The 18,391-nt window shown below is 36.5% G+C and overlaps 1 protein-coding gene across 7 annotated transcripts in view; it reads right to left on the reverse strand.

Moving 5' to 3' along the window:
* Window positions 1-2,773: 2,773 nt before the first annotated feature.
* MTR (5-methyltetrahydrofolate-homocysteine methyltransferase) overlaps window positions 2,774-18,391 on the reverse strand; it is a 51,147-nt gene continuing 35,529 nt past the window's right edge. For all 7 annotated transcript variants that reach the window (XM_021527074.4, XM_085576773.1, XM_021527073.4 and 4 more), the window contains 11 exons: window positions 18,145-18,212; window positions 17,178-17,298; window positions 14,172-14,253; window positions 13,314-13,412; window positions 12,471-12,546; window positions 11,172-11,327; window positions 10,295-10,491; window positions 6,997-7,197; window positions 6,096-6,288; window positions 5,232-5,344; window positions 2,774-5,099 (listed from right to left, as the gene is read on the reverse strand). In XM_021527074.4, the coding sequence (XP_021382749.1) occupies window positions 5,007-5,099; window positions 5,232-5,344; window positions 6,096-6,288; window positions 6,997-7,197; window positions 10,295-10,491; window positions 11,172-11,327; window positions 12,471-12,546; window positions 13,314-13,412; window positions 14,172-14,253; window positions 17,178-17,298; window positions 18,145-18,212 (1,399 nt within the window). In that variant the 3' untranslated portion in view covers window positions 2,774-5,006. The remainder of the gene's footprint in view (window positions 5,100-5,231; window positions 5,345-6,095; window positions 6,289-6,996; window positions 7,198-10,294; window positions 10,492-11,171; window positions 11,328-12,470; window positions 12,547-13,313; window positions 13,413-14,171; window positions 14,254-17,177; window positions 17,299-18,144; window positions 18,213-18,391) is intronic.

Genomic DNA, 18,391 nt, shown 5'->3' on the forward strand with positions numbered 1-18,391 from the left:
GTAAAGTAAGAACAGAACATCCCCTGAATGTTTCACTCTAATAGAGGGGAAAAATTGATCTTTTCAACACTTTGAATAAGGAAAAAAAAATCCATTACACCTACACACCCAGATCTATTTTATCTGCTAGACTGAAGGAATTCTTGGGTCAAAATTGCACTGACACCTACCTATGTGCAGATACAGAGCTGATGTAGAGTTTTAACTTTTGAAAACTGGGGGAAAATTGGCTATTTTCATTTCTCACAATATTTTTCTAGAGTCAAGGAATGCTAGTGTCACTGAAAATCCTTTCAGAAACAATCATGTAAGTAATGAATCCAACAATTTCAAAACAGGAAGGAGGGTGTCGTGACATAGGCTATTCTTTTTAACAGCTTCTTACTTAACCCTAGAAGAAGTTCACGACCTAATTATTATTTCCTCCTCCTTCTCCCACTCTAGACGTGCAAATACAACTCATCAATCCCAAGTATGCATTCGATTTATGAAAACTTTATGAAAAATTATTCATAAAATGATTTTAAAATACTAGAATTATTTAAAATATTTAAATTTTCCCTTACAATTATTCTTAAATTGCATTTCCTATACTTTGATATATACATGAAAACACTACCCTTATTTTCATTTACTGCAAATAATAATATTGTGACTATCTGGGTTGTAAGAGACATTTGCTATAAATTAATCTTTCAGCTCTTCCCCAAAGAACTGCCTGTTCTTCTGCAATTAAGTTACCCTCTGTGAGTCCCACACTATTTTCTTTTGGTACATGTACTACATGCATAGAAATTTCTGCAGGTAGTGCAGCAAACTTTCTAGTCTCGTAAATCATTTTTATCAGCTATTTCTAGAAAGCGGTGATAAAGCCTTTTCAAATTATAAGTGTTTTGTAACCTAAGTTTTTACTCAAGATAAATTTTGCTTCATAAAATATTTAAGTCATCAGCTGCCTAAAGAATTTTAAAAGCGTTTACTGTAACAGCAAGGCACAGATATATATACTCTTTGCTGTTTCTTAGTAGTTCATACATTAAAATACTTCCGTTTAAAATTGCATTAGTTTTATTTAGTTTTACTAAATCAGCTTATTATTAATTGTGGGCTTAAAACAGCACACTGACAAAGGATGCAATTAATACATATTTTGGTTTTGCTATCTAGGTGAAAACCACTATGTAACTAGAGATGCAGTTAAAACACAGGGAATAGTTTAACATGTTGTGTGGCCTTCTCCTTAGTTTTTTAGGAATGACTGACATACACAGGATAAGGCTCCTATAGGCAAAGCTATGAGCACCATTTATTAATATTACCCAAGGCTTGCCAGGTGAAAAATCTTTCTGGAACAGTAACTCGCTCAGACAAAAATGAAACTTTTTAAAAAGCCTCCTACAGTTTCATTTGGCAGAACCTACAGAGAAACCTCATGTGCAACTACGGAGGAGGACTGCTGGGGGGAAAAGGATGAAGAGGAGGCCAATTTGACAGGGAGATGGGAAAGACCATGAGCTAAGAACTAATATGGGGTCAGTTTGAGTTTCCACACTCCCTCCACGTACTTCGTGCCCTTTCTGTAGGAAGGAACAGCAGAGACCACCCAACCTGGCTTGGGATCACTCCCTTTTGCCTGATCAGGAGCTGTAGGCACAGGACACACTGGTGCCTTGGGGCAGTGACGAAGAAAACGAGGCCTTTCATCCCACAGTCATCATGGCAGCTTCAGGCCAGGATAATTACTAGCTTGCTTTGCCATCCTGGCTGAAGTTGAATCACAAACCCTAAACTCCAAGTTTGGTAATCTCAGCTGAGGTCTCCTTTGCACAGCTATTTATGTCAGGCATGGTCAGAAACTTGCAATATTCAGCCATGGTGGCATTATTAGAACAAGCATGGGGACGAACTCCTCTGGGTTTTCAGTGCTGCCTTTAGCTGGACAGTTCACAAATGCTGTGCGAAAGCAGGGTGGATGTGTTTGCATTCTGTTCACAGTGCATCTTCAGTTGAAAACTGGCACCTACAGAAGCCTGACAATCAAATGAAAGAACTTTGCAGCAGGGATGAACAGGTTTTGCAGTGACAAAGCCACAATAAATTGAGGGCAATCCATTTCTCCAGTGACTGAGAACATGTGCTACTGTTTCTATAAGGGAACTACCCTCCTGAACTAATTAATGGACTTACTTCTTTTCTTGTTCTTCAAGACCCTGAATCCACATTTTCAAGGCATGCTCAGGTAAACCAAAGATTTAAAAAGGGAAATTAATGAAATCCAGTCACAGTTACTAGTAAACAAATCCTTTTAGAAAAGGCAAGGCCCTCATAGGCTTCTCACTATTCCCCTTATTTTCTGGACATGACTTGTGTTTTAAGAAGCAGAAATTAACTGAAAGGGTGTATAACTTTTACACTGTTATATAAGAAAGCAGAAAATTTACAGAAAATGCAGAAATACTTGCAAAAAAAAAAAAAAAAAAAGGTGAGTTTTAGTTTTTTATTTTTTGAGAAATGAACTGACCTTGATAGCACCCTCATGACAAAATAAGCTGCACTAGATTCTTCCCAGGAGTAACAGCAGCACTGAAAACCTGGTAATGAAGGAGCAGGTTTAAGGGTAGTATTCCCTACTGACAATCATAAAATATATATGCCTCAAAACTTAATCTCCAGGCTGCTGGCCTGACTTACAAGAAAAAAAAATCAGTATCCAGTCAGTTACTCACAAGAACTAAACCAGAGTCATATACAACACATCCTAAATTTTCCATCATCTCTTACAACCAGAACCTTTGTTAGTAGTATTTAGAAAAGCACTGCAAAAAAATATTTTATGCATTATAAACTTGTCAGTCTTTCAAGTAAAACAGCCTTACCTGGTACAATTATGAGACTCTTTTGCTTCACAATTTATCTTAGGTTTGGAGACAAGAATGAAAATTTCTTATCCAAAATGTCAAATGACAATTTAAAATAACAAAGCTTTAAAGGAATTGTTCTTGATTTGCATTTAATACATTTGCATAATAACAAGGAGTAATTATTCCAAACACATTCTCCCAATGATTAGTTTTGCAGGCAAACATGAAGATTTTCTCAGTGTGTGATGCCACGCATGAAAGGTTAAAGCAACTGCACACCATTTGAAACTCTGTTTGTACACCAGGTAACACCACCACTGTCAGACAGCAGGGACCTCCTGCTGTTAGCTGTACTCACTGAACTGGCTGCCACTGATTTCAGGAAAATAATTCAATAAACCAACCAAGCTAAGCAAGTAAAACTTTGACTCCATTTACACAATCAAATTTTCAGACTAATAAGGCACTCTGCTTCCAAATGTAAAAATATGGAAGAGTGCTGGAGAGGAAAGATTCCAAACATTAAATTGATCAGCAGAAGTGAAATTACCAAAAACAAAGCAGAGAGGATTTCAATTTTCATATGCTGCATATTTCAGGAACAAATAATCTTTTATATTAAGGACATTTTACTTTATTTTTGGCAGTCAAAATGAGTGTTGTACTGAGAAACCATTCCCACTACAAAATCAGCTGCTCAGCAAGGATATGTCACAAGTCTCTTGACATGGAGGGAGGCAGGAGGAGGGGAGATCCATTTAGAAATTATTTCTGTAAGTCATTAAAGGATGAGCCATTCTAAAATATTCAGTTAAGAACACACTTATACAATTACTTAAAAAACCCCATAGCAGCTTCTATAATTTCAGGTTCATGGTACAAGCACATATTAATTTTGGCATTATCTGTTGAGATTAATGTACACATTTTATTGTTGCCATTTAAAGGATTCTAATAGGATAACACCATCTTTATTAAACTGCTGATACAAGACGATTCTTTCAGCATAAAGTCAGATGAAGATATTACAAAAATTATGTAGCTAATAACAGATTACAATAAACTATTAAAATAACATCTTCCTTACAGTATTGGTCTTGTTTACAATTAGAGACCAAAAAATGAGTGGGTTCTGTCATAATATTTTACAAATTAGCATTTAAATAATACTTGAGACACTTTTCAGAAATTATTGAAAGCTGAACAATTAGCACACTCAGTTAAATCCGAAGACCAGTCTACAATATTAACTGTTACATATGACAGTACTATTTGCTTTTAGAATCCAGTTTTCTAGAAGGTTAAAATTTTGCAAAAGTTAGCTCCAAGCCTTCTGTCTGTCTATAGTAGCAAATATGCTGGTCTCATAATTTTCATGTACAAATGATTGTTTATGTATGAATTAAGCTTGACAACATTAACTGTAAGGTAGGAAGTGCCAGTACACTTTATAAAGAATAGAAAGATTGTGACTTGCTGAAAGGAAGAGGAAGCATGAAGCAGACAACTCCATGGGCTCTGTCATGCCATGTCCCAGTACAGATCTCTGATACTACTCCAGAACACTGCATTATTCTGACAGTTCTACCATTGAGAACAAAGTGTGTTTCCAAGCACAAGACTAAACACTGAGCAGACGATTTTTAAAAAAGAGATCTGTTGTACTTCAATTGTTCCTGATCACTCAGTATAAAACGTTTTGTGACTTTGCAGAAGAATCACATCATATTTCTGTCCCTGGACTTGCTAAAACACACTAAAATAACAGAAGTCAAATTCTGTTCTGTGCATATCCACAGCCATGGGAGAGAAATTATTGCCCCTGGTTTCAAAACCTTCCAGAGAAAAAGGAAAGCTTTGCAGTTTCCCCATCTCACCCTATACCTAGCTTCTCTGCTAAAGTCTTTTTGAAAACATAAAAATAAATAAAAGTATGCTGCTGTGACTGAGAAACTAAATACATTCATGGTCCCAAGCCAAGGGCACCAGGCAGACGTGATTTGAAATATTAAACTCCTTGATTAAAAATTTAAGACCATTAGACAAGCTATTGAGGTGGATGGAAGAAAGCTGTTTTCAGTGGCAAGAATCTTCTTGTTCCTTCTGGCAAACAGACCATCAAAAGGGGAAGTTCACCCACAAATATCACAGTTGTTCAGTATCATATCCCAAAATGGGTTCCAGCCACTTCTCCACCTCCGCCACAGACAAACTTTTTCTCAGTGCATAATCTTCAACCTGCAAAGGGACCACAAAATATGATGAAGATTTTGAAACTCCAGCTTTAAATATTTGCAAAATTTTTAAGACATCTGCTCATAAAATGATTTTGAATGCTCTAACACTACTACAATTGATGATGTTAGTTACCTGATCTCTACATATCTTGCCAACAGCAAAATATTTGGAATTGGGACTGGAAAAGTAGAGGCCAGAAACTGCAGAAGCAGGTATCATTGCCAGTGATTCTGTTAGACCAATTCCTGGAAAAGAGGATGAGGATTTTATTATTCTTTGCATTAAGAATAAGCACAAATTCAGAATATTTTTTTATGTTGGGCAGCTTCAAGCAAACTCAAAAAAAACCCCAACAGCTTTCAGATGAGCTAAAACCAAACCCTTTTTCCACTTGTTAACCATTAAGAAAACCTCAGAGTTTTAAATATACCACAGACTTTCATTACAATTACTGTAGAGTAACTCTATAGTTTGAAAGAAAAAAACTTGGACATTTTCACAAATGTGGTTTTGAAGCACTGGAAGTTATTTTTGGAATTGTAGAAGTACCAGTGAAACACCTGACATGCAAAATATAAGAGGAAAACAAATGTAATTAATCTCTTTTTAAGAATTACCATCTCAAGGTTCCTGTGGACCAGTAAATACACTGCTAAATTGACTTTTTTTCTCTTTCTATCTGGAATGTCTTCTTACTACCATAAGGATGCCAGAATTTTTTTTCTGTGCAGCAGAACCCTGTTTGCATGCAATCTGCTAATTAGGGACACAACTCCTCCACCAAAAGCATTGGCAATGTTTTGCAAATTCTTCCTTGAATGAGGCAAAACAAAAATGGTGATAAAAAGGGGAAGACAGCAATTCCCAGAAGCACTTCAGTTTAGTATTTTATGTAATTCTGCAACAGCAAATATTTTCTTTTGTTTTTTCCAAAATTCTTTGGAATTTTAATTTCACATAAAAAGCAGTTTAAGAATCTTAGCAAAGCAGAGTTACCTGTTGTTTCCTCAATATTTGCAAGTTTCCACATTGTCAGTTTTTCTGTATGGTCAGGCTGGCTGGGATATCCAGGAGCAGGGCGAATTCCCTCATATTTAATTTTGCGGAGGCCAGAGAGATCCAGCTCCTCACTACTACTGTAAGCCCAGAATTCCCTTCGAACTCTTTCATGAAGCTCCTCAGCAAATGCCTTGGAATAGAATGAAAAATTTTTCTTATGTTTTACTTTGTACAGACTGATGCAATAGCTGGTTGATTAAGATGAACAATGACAGATGCTTTCTTGCATTACCATTTTCATTTCTAAGACAGTTCTTAACACAGGTGTAACATTCGAAATAATTAAGCTTCACATGAAACACTTATTTTGATAATTCAAGTATTTTAGTCACTTCTCTTATTGGTAGATGTACTTTTTTGATTGTCCTGCTTTAAAGAGGTAAAGATGTGGACAAGTAACCCAAAAGATAAAATTCATTAACCTATGGTAGTGACAACTTCATTATAGCACTGAGGTCATTAGGTCTTGACTATCTGGGTGTCTCACCCAGGCCTAGCTATGGAAGGCCACATCATTCTTGCCTCCATGCTACAATCAGATACAAGCCTGTGCTGCTCTCCCTTTAGCAGAGGACTCTTCCTCTAGCTCAAAGTGGGCAACAGATTTTCTGAACTGCTCCTGCAGCCTATGTGATTTTACCAGCACCAGTTGCCATTCAGGAAGAATTTCCACTTCAGTAAATATCTCCAGATAACAGTAACAAAAACAATAATAATAATTTCTAAAACTGCTATAGCTTGAGATCCCTAGCTAGAGCAAGCTCCATTTGCATTGTACTGAAGTGGCTCTAAGTCTGCTGAAAGTTGCAAGGAAACTTTGCATGATAAAACCTCATACCTCTGCCAACCGATCACCGAGAGCCTTCACCATTATGATGTTGTATTCATCCTCCTGTTTCCTAAATTCACTGCATAACTCATCTACACCAAAGCAGGCCACTGCAAACAGGCCTAAGTAGTCACAAATGCCAGAATCCAGCGGTGCTATGAAGTCAGAGAGGCAGTAATATGGATCTGTGCAGGCAGAGTCCTTTTCAGCCTAAAGTAACAAAATAATGCAATAAATCAGGACATTTTAAAATACATCATTAGTGCACTATTAAGCTAAAGACCAATATTTTTAAGACTAAAGGGCCTAGGGCATTTCTGGGAAATGCCTAACTAGTCTTTGAGCCCTGGTAGTTTTCCTATAGTTAAATTAGGAGAAAACCACCTCTTACTCTGAGGGTGTTTGGACCACTGAAGAACAGAACACCAAAGAGAGATGTAAAACTGAACACACATTTTGCTTCTATTTACAGCTACTAAGATTTAACAGCTTATACTGCAAAAACATATTACAAAATAAGGAATACTCTTATGCCAACAACTGGAGAAGAGAAGGAATATTTAATCTCTGCCCCTAACAGATTCCACATCTGTTAACAAAACTGATGGCTGATGTGCAAACTGAAGAATTCTTCAGCAACTCCCACTGTAGAATGGTTGAGGTTATAAACACTCCTAGTTTCTTATGTTACAAACTATGACAAAACAGTGCCCAGGATGCAGACTTTTTACTAATCACACACAAACAAAATGCATGTATCACTACTGGAAAGCTGAATCCTAAACAAAGTTTGAGAGGGTTTATGCAAAGGGAAGTGGTCCAATGGAAAAGGACCTAGAGGTGCTGGTCAATGTCCAACTGAACACGAATCAGCAGGGTGCCCAGGTGGCCAAGAACGTCAATGGCACCCTGGCCTGCATCAGAAAGAGTAAGACCAGCAGGACCAGGAAAGTTATTCTTCCACTGTACCTGCCACTGGTGAGGCTGCATTTGAATACTGTGTTCAGTTTTGGGATCCCCAACTGAGGAAGAACACTGAGGTGCTGGAGCAAGTCCAGAGAAGGGCAGTGAAGCTGGTAACAGTTCTGGAGCACTCATCCGTATGAGAGGTGGCTGAGGGAGCTGGGGAAAATGAGGCTCAGGGGAGACCTTATTGCTCTCTACAACCACCTGAATAGACACTGCAGCCAGGTGCAAGCTGATCTCCTCTCCCGAGTAACAACTGACAGAACAAGATGTCACAGTCTTAATCTGTGCTAGGGGAGATTTAGGTTGGACATTTGGAGGAATTTCTTCACAGAAAGTGTGATCAGATACTGGAATAGACTGTCCAAGGAGGTTGGTGTAGTCTCTGTCCCCAGAGGCATTTGAGGAACAACTGTACATGGCACTCAGTGCCATAGTCTAGTTGACTTGGGTTGTTCAATCATAGGTTGGCCTCAATCTCAGAGGTCTTTTCCAACCTAATTGATTCTGTGAAACAGGGAAATAGCTCATTGGATCCTTTTCCAAAATGGAAGAAAGGTAACAGAAACAAGTGCCTGAGCACCTAAAAAGAAATTTTGAATCATATTATATTCATTGTGGAAGCAATGAATATAATGACCTGCTATTTAAGAGGTGCCACAGTTCTTGTAAATCTTCTCAACTTACAGAGGAAAGATAGCCATCAAATGATGGCCATCACTTAGCTGAAGATTAATTTTTTTAACCTATGACAATATTTTAGCAATGTGTTTCGCCCATTCCCAACTGCATCTTAAAAGCAAATAAAACACTCCTACCCCTGTAAAACAAAGAAAAATTGTCTATTAACCTGCAAAATTACAGAAAGTATCATAAAACTAACAAAATATCCTTTTCCCCCACAGGTGAAATTTATATTAATTTTAAGGTTCATTTGCAATTATTAGATCTAAAAAAAATATTACATGCATCTCTAACTTTTAGATTTATATCACATCCTTAATTAGTGTCAATGTCAGGGAAAGATCTCTGTGTACTGAAAGGAACATTTTACATAAGAAACAGAAGTAAATTATTCTCTTCTTCTTTGCTCTGCTGAAAACTCTCCTGAGTTACTATATACACCAGGCTACAAGAAATGGAGCTAAAATACATGGAGTCCAGAAGAACAGTATCCACAGTGTTTCATGACCTTAACTTTTGAGAGAAGCCTGAGTAATTGGGATATACAAAGTAAAAAAGGCTAAGGAATATAACAGTATTCCAATAATAAAAAACATTACAAGAACAACATTAAATCAGCTTTTTTCCTTGGAAAATCCTGGGAAAAAGCCAGGAAAAGAAAGAGTAGTAAAGATGATTTACATGGGATATCAAAATGTTTAACTAGGCCATAAGTGTCTGAAACATCCATGCCTGTGTGCTTGTTGAGAGCATTTCATACAAACATCTGCCATGGTCTGTCAGGATACACTAGATCCATCTCAGGGAACTGCAACAGATAAACTTAATAGCCAGGTATTTCTTAGCACAGTTCTGCAATGCTGCCACATGACTGCTCACAGAGTACTGTATTCCAGAAATGTAAGTAGTTAAACTCTTTTTCTGCCCACATTTGATGACTGAATATGTGAACTACTAAGAAGCCAAATCAGAAGATAAGGAAAAAGGAGAGGCAGAATATCTTGCAAATTCCATCTACAAGATTAAATGCAAATCTAACTAAGTATGCAAATCTAAGTATGATTCTCTCTAAGTAAGTATTCTAAGTAATCTAAGTAAGTATGATTCTCTCCATCAAAAATAGCTGCCAAATAATTCTAAATAGCCCCTTCATACAGGGAATTTTACAAAAAAAAAAGGCTATCAGAAAAACTTATCTCCATTGGGCTTTATTTTCCAGGTTTCATAAATTCTAACTGGGTTTAAGCATTAACACATTCAAGCAGAATTCTTCATCTAAAGTAGAATCCAGGGATAATAGAGAACTAAGGTTCATTAGGTTCTAATTTATCTTGAACACAAGATTCATGTGATTAATTTATGCAACACCCTGCTTTAGGACATCGTAAAATTGAGACAGAAAATGCACATCATATCTGAAGATGTCAAACCTACAAAGCATTTTGTACAATTATTACAATATAAAATACTACAAATACTACAGTACTACAAAGACCTAGCTCATCACTAACAGGATCTTGTTATTATTGAAAGCAATGACAAGACAACGGCTGCAGAGAGATTACAACAATTTTCTACAGATTTAATAGGGCACTTCTATTACATTCCTGAAATTCAGAGGAAAAGAAGTCACTTAACAAATGTGCTGTCACTGTACCTGTTGCCGCAATCCATAAAATTTTGCTATTGGTTCTGAAGATCCCACTGCCTCTTCTACAGCATACAAGTGGATATCATCTTGAACACTTCGAGCTGGCCAGAACCCAACTACACCTCTGGCTTGTAATTTCTTTTCATTAATCAATGTTTTCAGTAGATCTTGAGCATCATTATAAACTCTCTTTGCTTCTTCACCTATTAAAAACAAAAGGAAAAAAGTAATTGCTTTATAAAAGGCATGCTTTCATAACTGGCTAAATAGGTTTAAGAACTGTTTGGAGATTTGATTCATTTTCCACATAATTGCTCAATGACTGCAATGATCTGTCAACTATAGCAAATAGGAAGATTGCAGTGTGACCACAGGGCTGTAACAACATATATCTTAGGGAATACAAAAACCCAAACAAAGCACAAAATCTTTCAGCCACCACCTAGTAGAGGCAGAGAACACAGAATAAAATGAGCAAGGGACCTAGTGTGTGCACCTGCAGACCCAGAACATTGCTGTCAGCATCACCCTTGCTTTTTATCATGTATTTCAAAGCCTACTGAATAGCTTCAAAAGGAGTTTGCCCACAACAGGAACACATATATTAAGTGCTCTGCTGCCATTTTCTGTTAATAAAATACCTCCCTGTGCTTTGATAGGTGAATGCTAAATAAGAGGAATGAACATTTTTCCACACTTATTTTTCAGCCTCACATGGCAACAGTTGGTTCATTAAGCATTGCTTTGAACAAATTATTTCAGTGACATTCTTTGTATGTATTTGTACTATTCCTAATATATTTCAAAACATTTGGAATATTGCTGCAGCACATTAGGCCTGTTAGGATTAGTTATATGAAGTAAATGCAATTTCAGTACTCACCTACAGTTTTATCATTAAAGATCTTAGGGAAACTCCGGTTGGGATACTTTCCCCTAAGTTGCCAGACATCAAAGAAGGGCTTCCAGTCAATGTACTCTACCAGCCTCCTCAGGTCATAGTCTTCAAAGACTTTTGTGCCAATGAATTGTGGTTTAACTGTGGGAATCAGAAGTACAATTGGACATGATGAAAATAATTTAAATTTGCTTTAACATTTGCAGTATATAACTGATGTTCAGCAGCCTTCACCCCTGCAAATGATGTCTTCCAAACTAACTGTCCTAAAATTCTCATATTCATATTTTCCCAAGTCATACCACACTCCACAGTTACAATGTAACAAAAAACCCACAAAACCGTAAAAGGCATATAAAGTTGAAATGGAAAAATTAAGGCCTTTTGCTCTTCCATGTAAATCAATACCTTTTAGCTGCTGGACCTTGGAACTTATTTAATTGGTCAGAATATTGGCCAAGACACAAGACCAAACAAACCTACACAACTTATCAACCCCCAACACACATTGTGGGCCTTTCACATTTACCAATTCCTGTCTATAGACAAACATGTACTGTGACACTGCAGAATATTTCTGTAAATGTTTATGTAATTTCTAAGAACTTTTGCACATTTAGATGCACACACACAAGTGAAAAAGCACGATGGATCTATCTGTGTAAAGCCACAAGCTTTGCACTTGTTTTGTCTGTACAACACCTTGCAGCACATCAAGATAAGTTATTGAAAATTAACATCTGGTTGAATCTTGTAAATGAAATGACAGAAAGCAGTGTTAATGGCACTGCAGGATGCAACTCAAATGCTATTTATACTTCTAGTATAATTTAAAAAAAAACCAAAACAGTACAAAATCTGATGGGGGAAGGGTAGGAAAGAGTGTACAGAGCAATTTGATAAAAATGCCATGTTACAGCATGTATTCCCCAAATGTGGTACAGTAAAGTGTGCAATGTAATGAGCCGGGCAGATAGTATTTTCAAAAGCTGTCATTAGTGTTTTCTTTGATTATATGTTGTGATGGGTAACTCATTGTTTTGGGATTTTTTTCAGTTATCCTTGTTGAATATTAATTTATTTTTAAATGAGATGTAAAAAACCAGAAACAATGTTCAAAGTAAGGTAAAAAAAATCTCAGTTGAGACAAATACCAATTTATTTATGCTGTTACACAGCTGCATTCTGAAATTTAAATCATAATTTAATTAAAAATATATCTAAAATAAACACACAAAATAAAATAAAAGGCACACCAATCACAAACAACAACATATAGCTGACCTGGTATATGGCCTGATAACCAATTATTTTGGAAACCTTTTCTTCTAGCTTGCTGTAGAGACAAGTATCTTCTTTCCTATATTGACATAAAGGTTAATTTCAGCACACCACCTTTCGGGCACATAAACTGTAAGTGTGGACTTCATGGTAGAGTTTTACTCAAAATACTCTTCAGGATAAATCTAACAACAGATAATTTCAGTCTCAACAACTCCAAGTTCCCATGTGTAATGTAAGATTACATCACAAGCACATCATTATTCTTGCCTATATAATGTTAATGAAACTGACCTACAAGATTCCTGGTTCCTCTCAACTACACCAACAGTTGCTTCATTACTTCAAAATACACTAAAATACAAGCAGAGAAAGATATTCTCCTACTGTTCTGATCACTCACCTAAACAAGACTAAGACATTAGGAAAGCATAGTGGTTTAAAATTATCAATAGAGTGTGGCTCCGTACCAGCATAACTTCCCAGTACCATTTTCACTACCTTAGCTGAAGTTCCACATATCCTACTACTGCTCCAGGAGAGCACTGGTCTCCCATATGTTGATTGACATGACTGCCAGCTCCTTGGAGGTCTTGGATACCACTGATTAGGCATTGAGGACAACCAAGAATTTGGCAAGCATGTGTTAAGTCATGCAGAAGGCCTTATAGGTTAGAAAATTTGGTTTCATAAGCACTTGTGGATGTTTTCAATCAATTTTACTGCAAATATACCTGAAGGTCTTCACAAGGAGCTGAGCAACAAGAATAACAGCAAGTTATCCATAATAGCTGAACAGCAAATGCCAACCACTTCAAACAAGAAGATAATCAATTACATTTGTACCTTGAGAGACTCATAGTGTTCTTGTCTAATTTCTTCATATTCTTCTAATATTTCTTCAAAGAAATCATCCTTTATACTGTCATCTAAGAGCTGAGAGCACTGAAAACAACAGAAAGGAAAAAGCACTAAGTACCCAGTATAACACACTGTGGTAAGGACAGAGTACGAATTTCAAACTAGACAACCTGTCTTTCAGACTCTCTTGGCAACACTAAACTAAGCCTTACCAATAATCTGCAACCTACATTCAAACTAGCCATGTTTAGACTCCAATTATGACTGAGATCTCTGCCCTACTACACAGGTAACATCAGCAGAGCCAAGCCCAGCTCTGGAAAGACCTGGGAGGAGAATTCTCCAAAATTTCAGAGACTGAATAGTCACAGAAGCAACACACAGCTTGGCCTACTCTTTACGACCACATATTTGCCAGCTAAGATTACCCATTTCTCTGAAAGAGAATCCATCCCAAAAAAATCCAGCCATATGTTTCTCAGTACAAATGTTGCTATCTAACTAAGTTCAGAAATATATCAAAATTAGTCAGAATAGCAGTACACATGGAATTCCATCAGTCTTCCACTACAAAACTACAGTCAAGGACTCAGTGAATGCCACCCTCACTAGAATAATGGACATTAAAATAACAGTGCTCAGTGACAATAACTGTCACAAGTCACTTGAGAACCATGTGGCAGCACAAAACAGCTGAAACAAGTATAATTTAGAAACTTGTTTCTTATGTGCCCCTTTTAATTTTTTTGCCACAACATTAAGCCTTAGAGGAAAGGATGAAAAGGCAACAGAAAAACAGGCACATATCTTTGCATGGACAAGAAACTATAATTTAGAACTTACAACCACAACACTCTTGGATGCATCCAGGACATGAACTACAGGTGCGCTATATCTTGGGGCAATTTTAACAGCTGTGTGTGTTCTTCAATGAGAAAGAAAAAGAGTGAGCATTTCACAACTAAAGCAAAAAACAACAAAACAAAAACAACAAAAAAACCACCCAAGCAACCCACCAACAAAAAAAGCAGACAAATTCTCCAGTGAAATAAATCCTGACTTAATGCATAGACTAGAACTTCAAAAGAAGAAATTCATTCATCCATCTGCTATCCATGAATAATTAAACACAGATTTTATTAACAGGTATATGAACACTTTTCTTCAAAGAGTATCAGAACATTTCATAAATAATGTTCCACCTCACATTCCTTCAATGTCTTACCAGCTGAATGAAAATCAGCAACTCATTAGTTTTGAATCTCAGAAATCAGTAAGAATATTCCAAACTAAGCCTACAAAGAACTAAAAATTTCTTTAATCCTTTTTGCTCTTCTAAAATTTTTCCTCCCATATGCTAATTATTGGGTCTGTGGATTAGCATTAACCTAATTCAGTGATGATTATTCCATTTCTCAAAATCAGAGGCAAAAATCCTCTATACACCTGACAAATAAATTCTGCCAGTGGTCAATAAATATTACAAACGTACACCTTGAAAATGCAGTGAACTTTACAGGTGCAATGAGGACAGACCCTTCTCTTCACAGTCTGTCAAATTATGAGATTACTTGCTGAAGCCACAAAATATAGATTCTAATCTGTCTGCTACAGTATGTGTCACTCTGCTAAAGAAAGCAACACTGCTAACAGTTTCTAGTGATGCAAGAAAGAGCTCTGCTCAGAGTCCTACCAAAACTCTGCAAGCAAGTGTAGGAACTTATAATTTCTTTTCTTATATGCTAATGTCAAACAACACTTCTAAAATTAACCTTAAATCAGAGCCCAGGAAGCAATCTTCCCTAGTTTCTTCAGGTTCTGTCTAACATTTAAAGAACTTGGACATGGAGGTTTACCCATGACTGTGCAACACAGTTGTGTAAACAACTGTCCAGTATCCCCTGAATCTGCTTCTAGGAGACACATTTTTGATCTTGGCAGCTCTAATTTTTACTAAAAGGTATCTCCTGCTGTTTTGATAGGAACAGACAAAGGAAACAAAAAAAGACATGGTCCTAAAATGGCACTGCATCAATCATTATGTGCAAACTTTTGTATTTTTTAAAGTAAATTTTAGGGCAATGAGAATGTCACCATTATTTCTTAGCACCTGAATTTACCAAAGTAGCATAATACGAATGAAGAATCATCATTACTGTAAATTATGAAGAAACTCTTATTGTGTGGATTTTGGAGACTAAATCCAGCCTCCCTCTCTCTCTCTTTCAAACTAACCTTACTATACACTCTTCCAAGTACTCATTATCTCCTTATTCCAAATAAGAATGCCTATTTATTACACTGAAAAAACTGCAGATGGTTCTTCATTAGCAACCTCTGACATATACACAACCTTTAAGAATGCACATGGGAGGTTAAATTTTGAGACTAGGAAAGTAACGTTAAATATATATCATGAATCCAGTCTTCCATAAAGAGTACCTTTACTGGACATATATTTTATAGACACTGCATTGTATCTGGGCATACGTACAAATATATATTTATACATAATTCACATGAACAATCAATTTTTGTACTCAAAAGTATACATACATTCTTTAGTAATTTCCATATTCAAGGATAAAACTAGCACAGCTTCTCTGTTAGCTACATTCCTCTCTGTGAATAAATTCTGCAGAATTGTTTGATGCTGGTTATTTGACGTCAATTACTAGGCCACAATGCCCTGCGTGAAAAAACTGAGAACTGAAAAGGCTCTCCCAAGACCTCCACTTAGAATAAAGCCTTCCCCTCTACTTCCCACATTGTTGGGGGTTTTTGGTTTGATTTTTTTTGTTGTTGTTTTTTTGTTTTGTTTTGTTTTGTAAGAAAAAATCCTCCACGTTTGCTCTCAGTATCAAAGCAATAGGAAGATGCTCATATGGAAAAGGAGAAAAGGGATGCAGTGAACCTTGCATTATAAATGCAGGAACAATACAGGCAGGTAGTGATCCTACTCTCCGCTGTCTGCCAAATTATAAGATGATTTGCTAAAGCCAAAAATATAGCATAGAGTACATGCTGCTCTGATAAAGAAAGCAACACTGCTCACAGCTTTTACTTAGACAAAATATGACCTCTACAGTCTTCTGAGCTGTCACCTCCTCAAGTATATTGTACACAAACCAGTCAGCAAAGCGTGACCCACAGCTGTTATACATGCCCAGAACACATCTGCAGTAATGCTAATAGTAGGTGTCACTGAGCTGTCAACATGGTCTTCAGGAAATCACAGCAGCAGTATTAATTCATTTGAACAGATCTGAGAGAACAAGATTTTAACAGCTCAGTCTATCAAAATCAACATGATAAGTACTTCAAGGCAAGCAGCGGGGCTTTATCCCCTGCCAGCCTGCCTGAGCAGCACTGGCGGCTCAATGCAGTCATCACCACATTGAACAATGATCCAGGAAAATACAGTAACTTCCTTAAAGATAATAGTTCCCTGATGTCAACATGGCCACTTCTAGTCTCAAAATCCTGCATTTTTAGAATGCTTTGGTAAATCAAAATAGATCATTCAACCCCTTAGAAGAAGAGAATTATATTTATTTGCATATGAGCAAAAACTTTTAGAGAAAACACAGTACTTCCACATGTAATAAATACTTGCAAAAATTAAATGTTTAAGATGTCCATTTTTGTTATGTACTAACTAGATTTTACCTCAATAATCTAGGACTTCTGGAACAAGTCAAACAGTCAATCTTAGGGTGAATAAATATATCAGTATGTGGGTTGCAGAAAAATGAGAGAAAGAGAAAAGAAATGGCCATAAATTTTTTTTTTCACTAGTTAACACTGTTTGCATACAAGCTGCCCATCTTCCCAACTGAGATATCTTACTTAGAAGTAGTTGCTCCTCCAATAAGCAAAGGAATCTTTATTGCCAATCTCTCCATTTCCTTGGCGACAAAAATCATCTCATCCAAAGATGGGGTGATGAGACCAGACAGACCAATTATATCTATTGCAAATTTACAAACACACATGCACAAAACTTTTAACCAATCAATTCTAGAAAGACACAGAAATTAGTACAGAAAAGTTTATTTCATACATCAGATAGCTTCATGCATCAGATAGAAAATAATGAGATGAAAAGCAGGATAGTCACTAGTCTAAAACAAAGGTTTGACCCAATTAGAAAGTGAAAGCTTTCCAAGAATGACAGCAATGGCAAATCCCCAGTTTAAGATATTTCTCAGTCTTCACAGTTGCTGAACACCTACTGCTCTAGTTTCAGCAGTAAATAAACAGCACTTTTGATTAGCAAGTCTCAGAAGGTCAGCACTGAGAAGGGAAATAAGATAAAATAATTTTAAGTTCTGCTCTTAGAAACAGCAAGTGCTTTAAAACTTCACCACCTATGTTTCACATAATTCATCTTTTCTAAGATGCAGTAGACTGTTCCAAAGCAACTGCAAGTTGTTTCAGGAACTTCATTATTTATTGGAACAATTCATTCCTGATTTCACACTCACCGATCTGGCAGGCCAAATGCCAAGTTCTTTTACACATTTAAGACCCAACAAGAAGTTAGACCTTTTCAATGCTCCATTTATCCAACTGTAAAACAAATGCTACACCATCTCTCTCAGAGTTGTCCTTCTGATACAGGGTTTCAGTTCCTCAGATTAAGTTTCACGGAAGTGCCAAATGCTAAATAAGTAACACGGTTAAAGTAGAAGTTCTGATTTCTCTGAAGATAATCTGATCAAATTATAGACAGTATAGGAATGCAATGAGCAGCAATAAAAAATGTGATTTAAAAATCAAACAATTCAGAAGTACTAATGAAGTCTCTCTATACCTGCTTTGTTCTCCACAGCAGCTCTTAATATCTTATCACATGGAGTCATAACTCCTAAATCAATAACTCTGGAAAGAAAGGAGATGACACAAGATCAACAGCAAATCAAAATTTCTTTTACAGGGCAGGGCAAATACATTCCTCTTGCTGTAAACAACTGACCTAAAAATTGAAATGAAAATTGAGATTTTTGTTTGTTTCTCTTAAGACCATTTGCGAAATGGGAAACTAGGGAATCTTTGTATAT

Source organism: Lonchura striata, chromosome 3 (assembly GCF_050655825.1).
Source record: "Lonchura striata isolate lonStrDom1 chromosome 3, ASM5065582v1, whole genome shotgun sequence".
Lineage (NCBI taxonomy): Eukaryota > Metazoa > Chordata > Aves > Passeriformes > Estrildidae > Lonchura > Lonchura striata.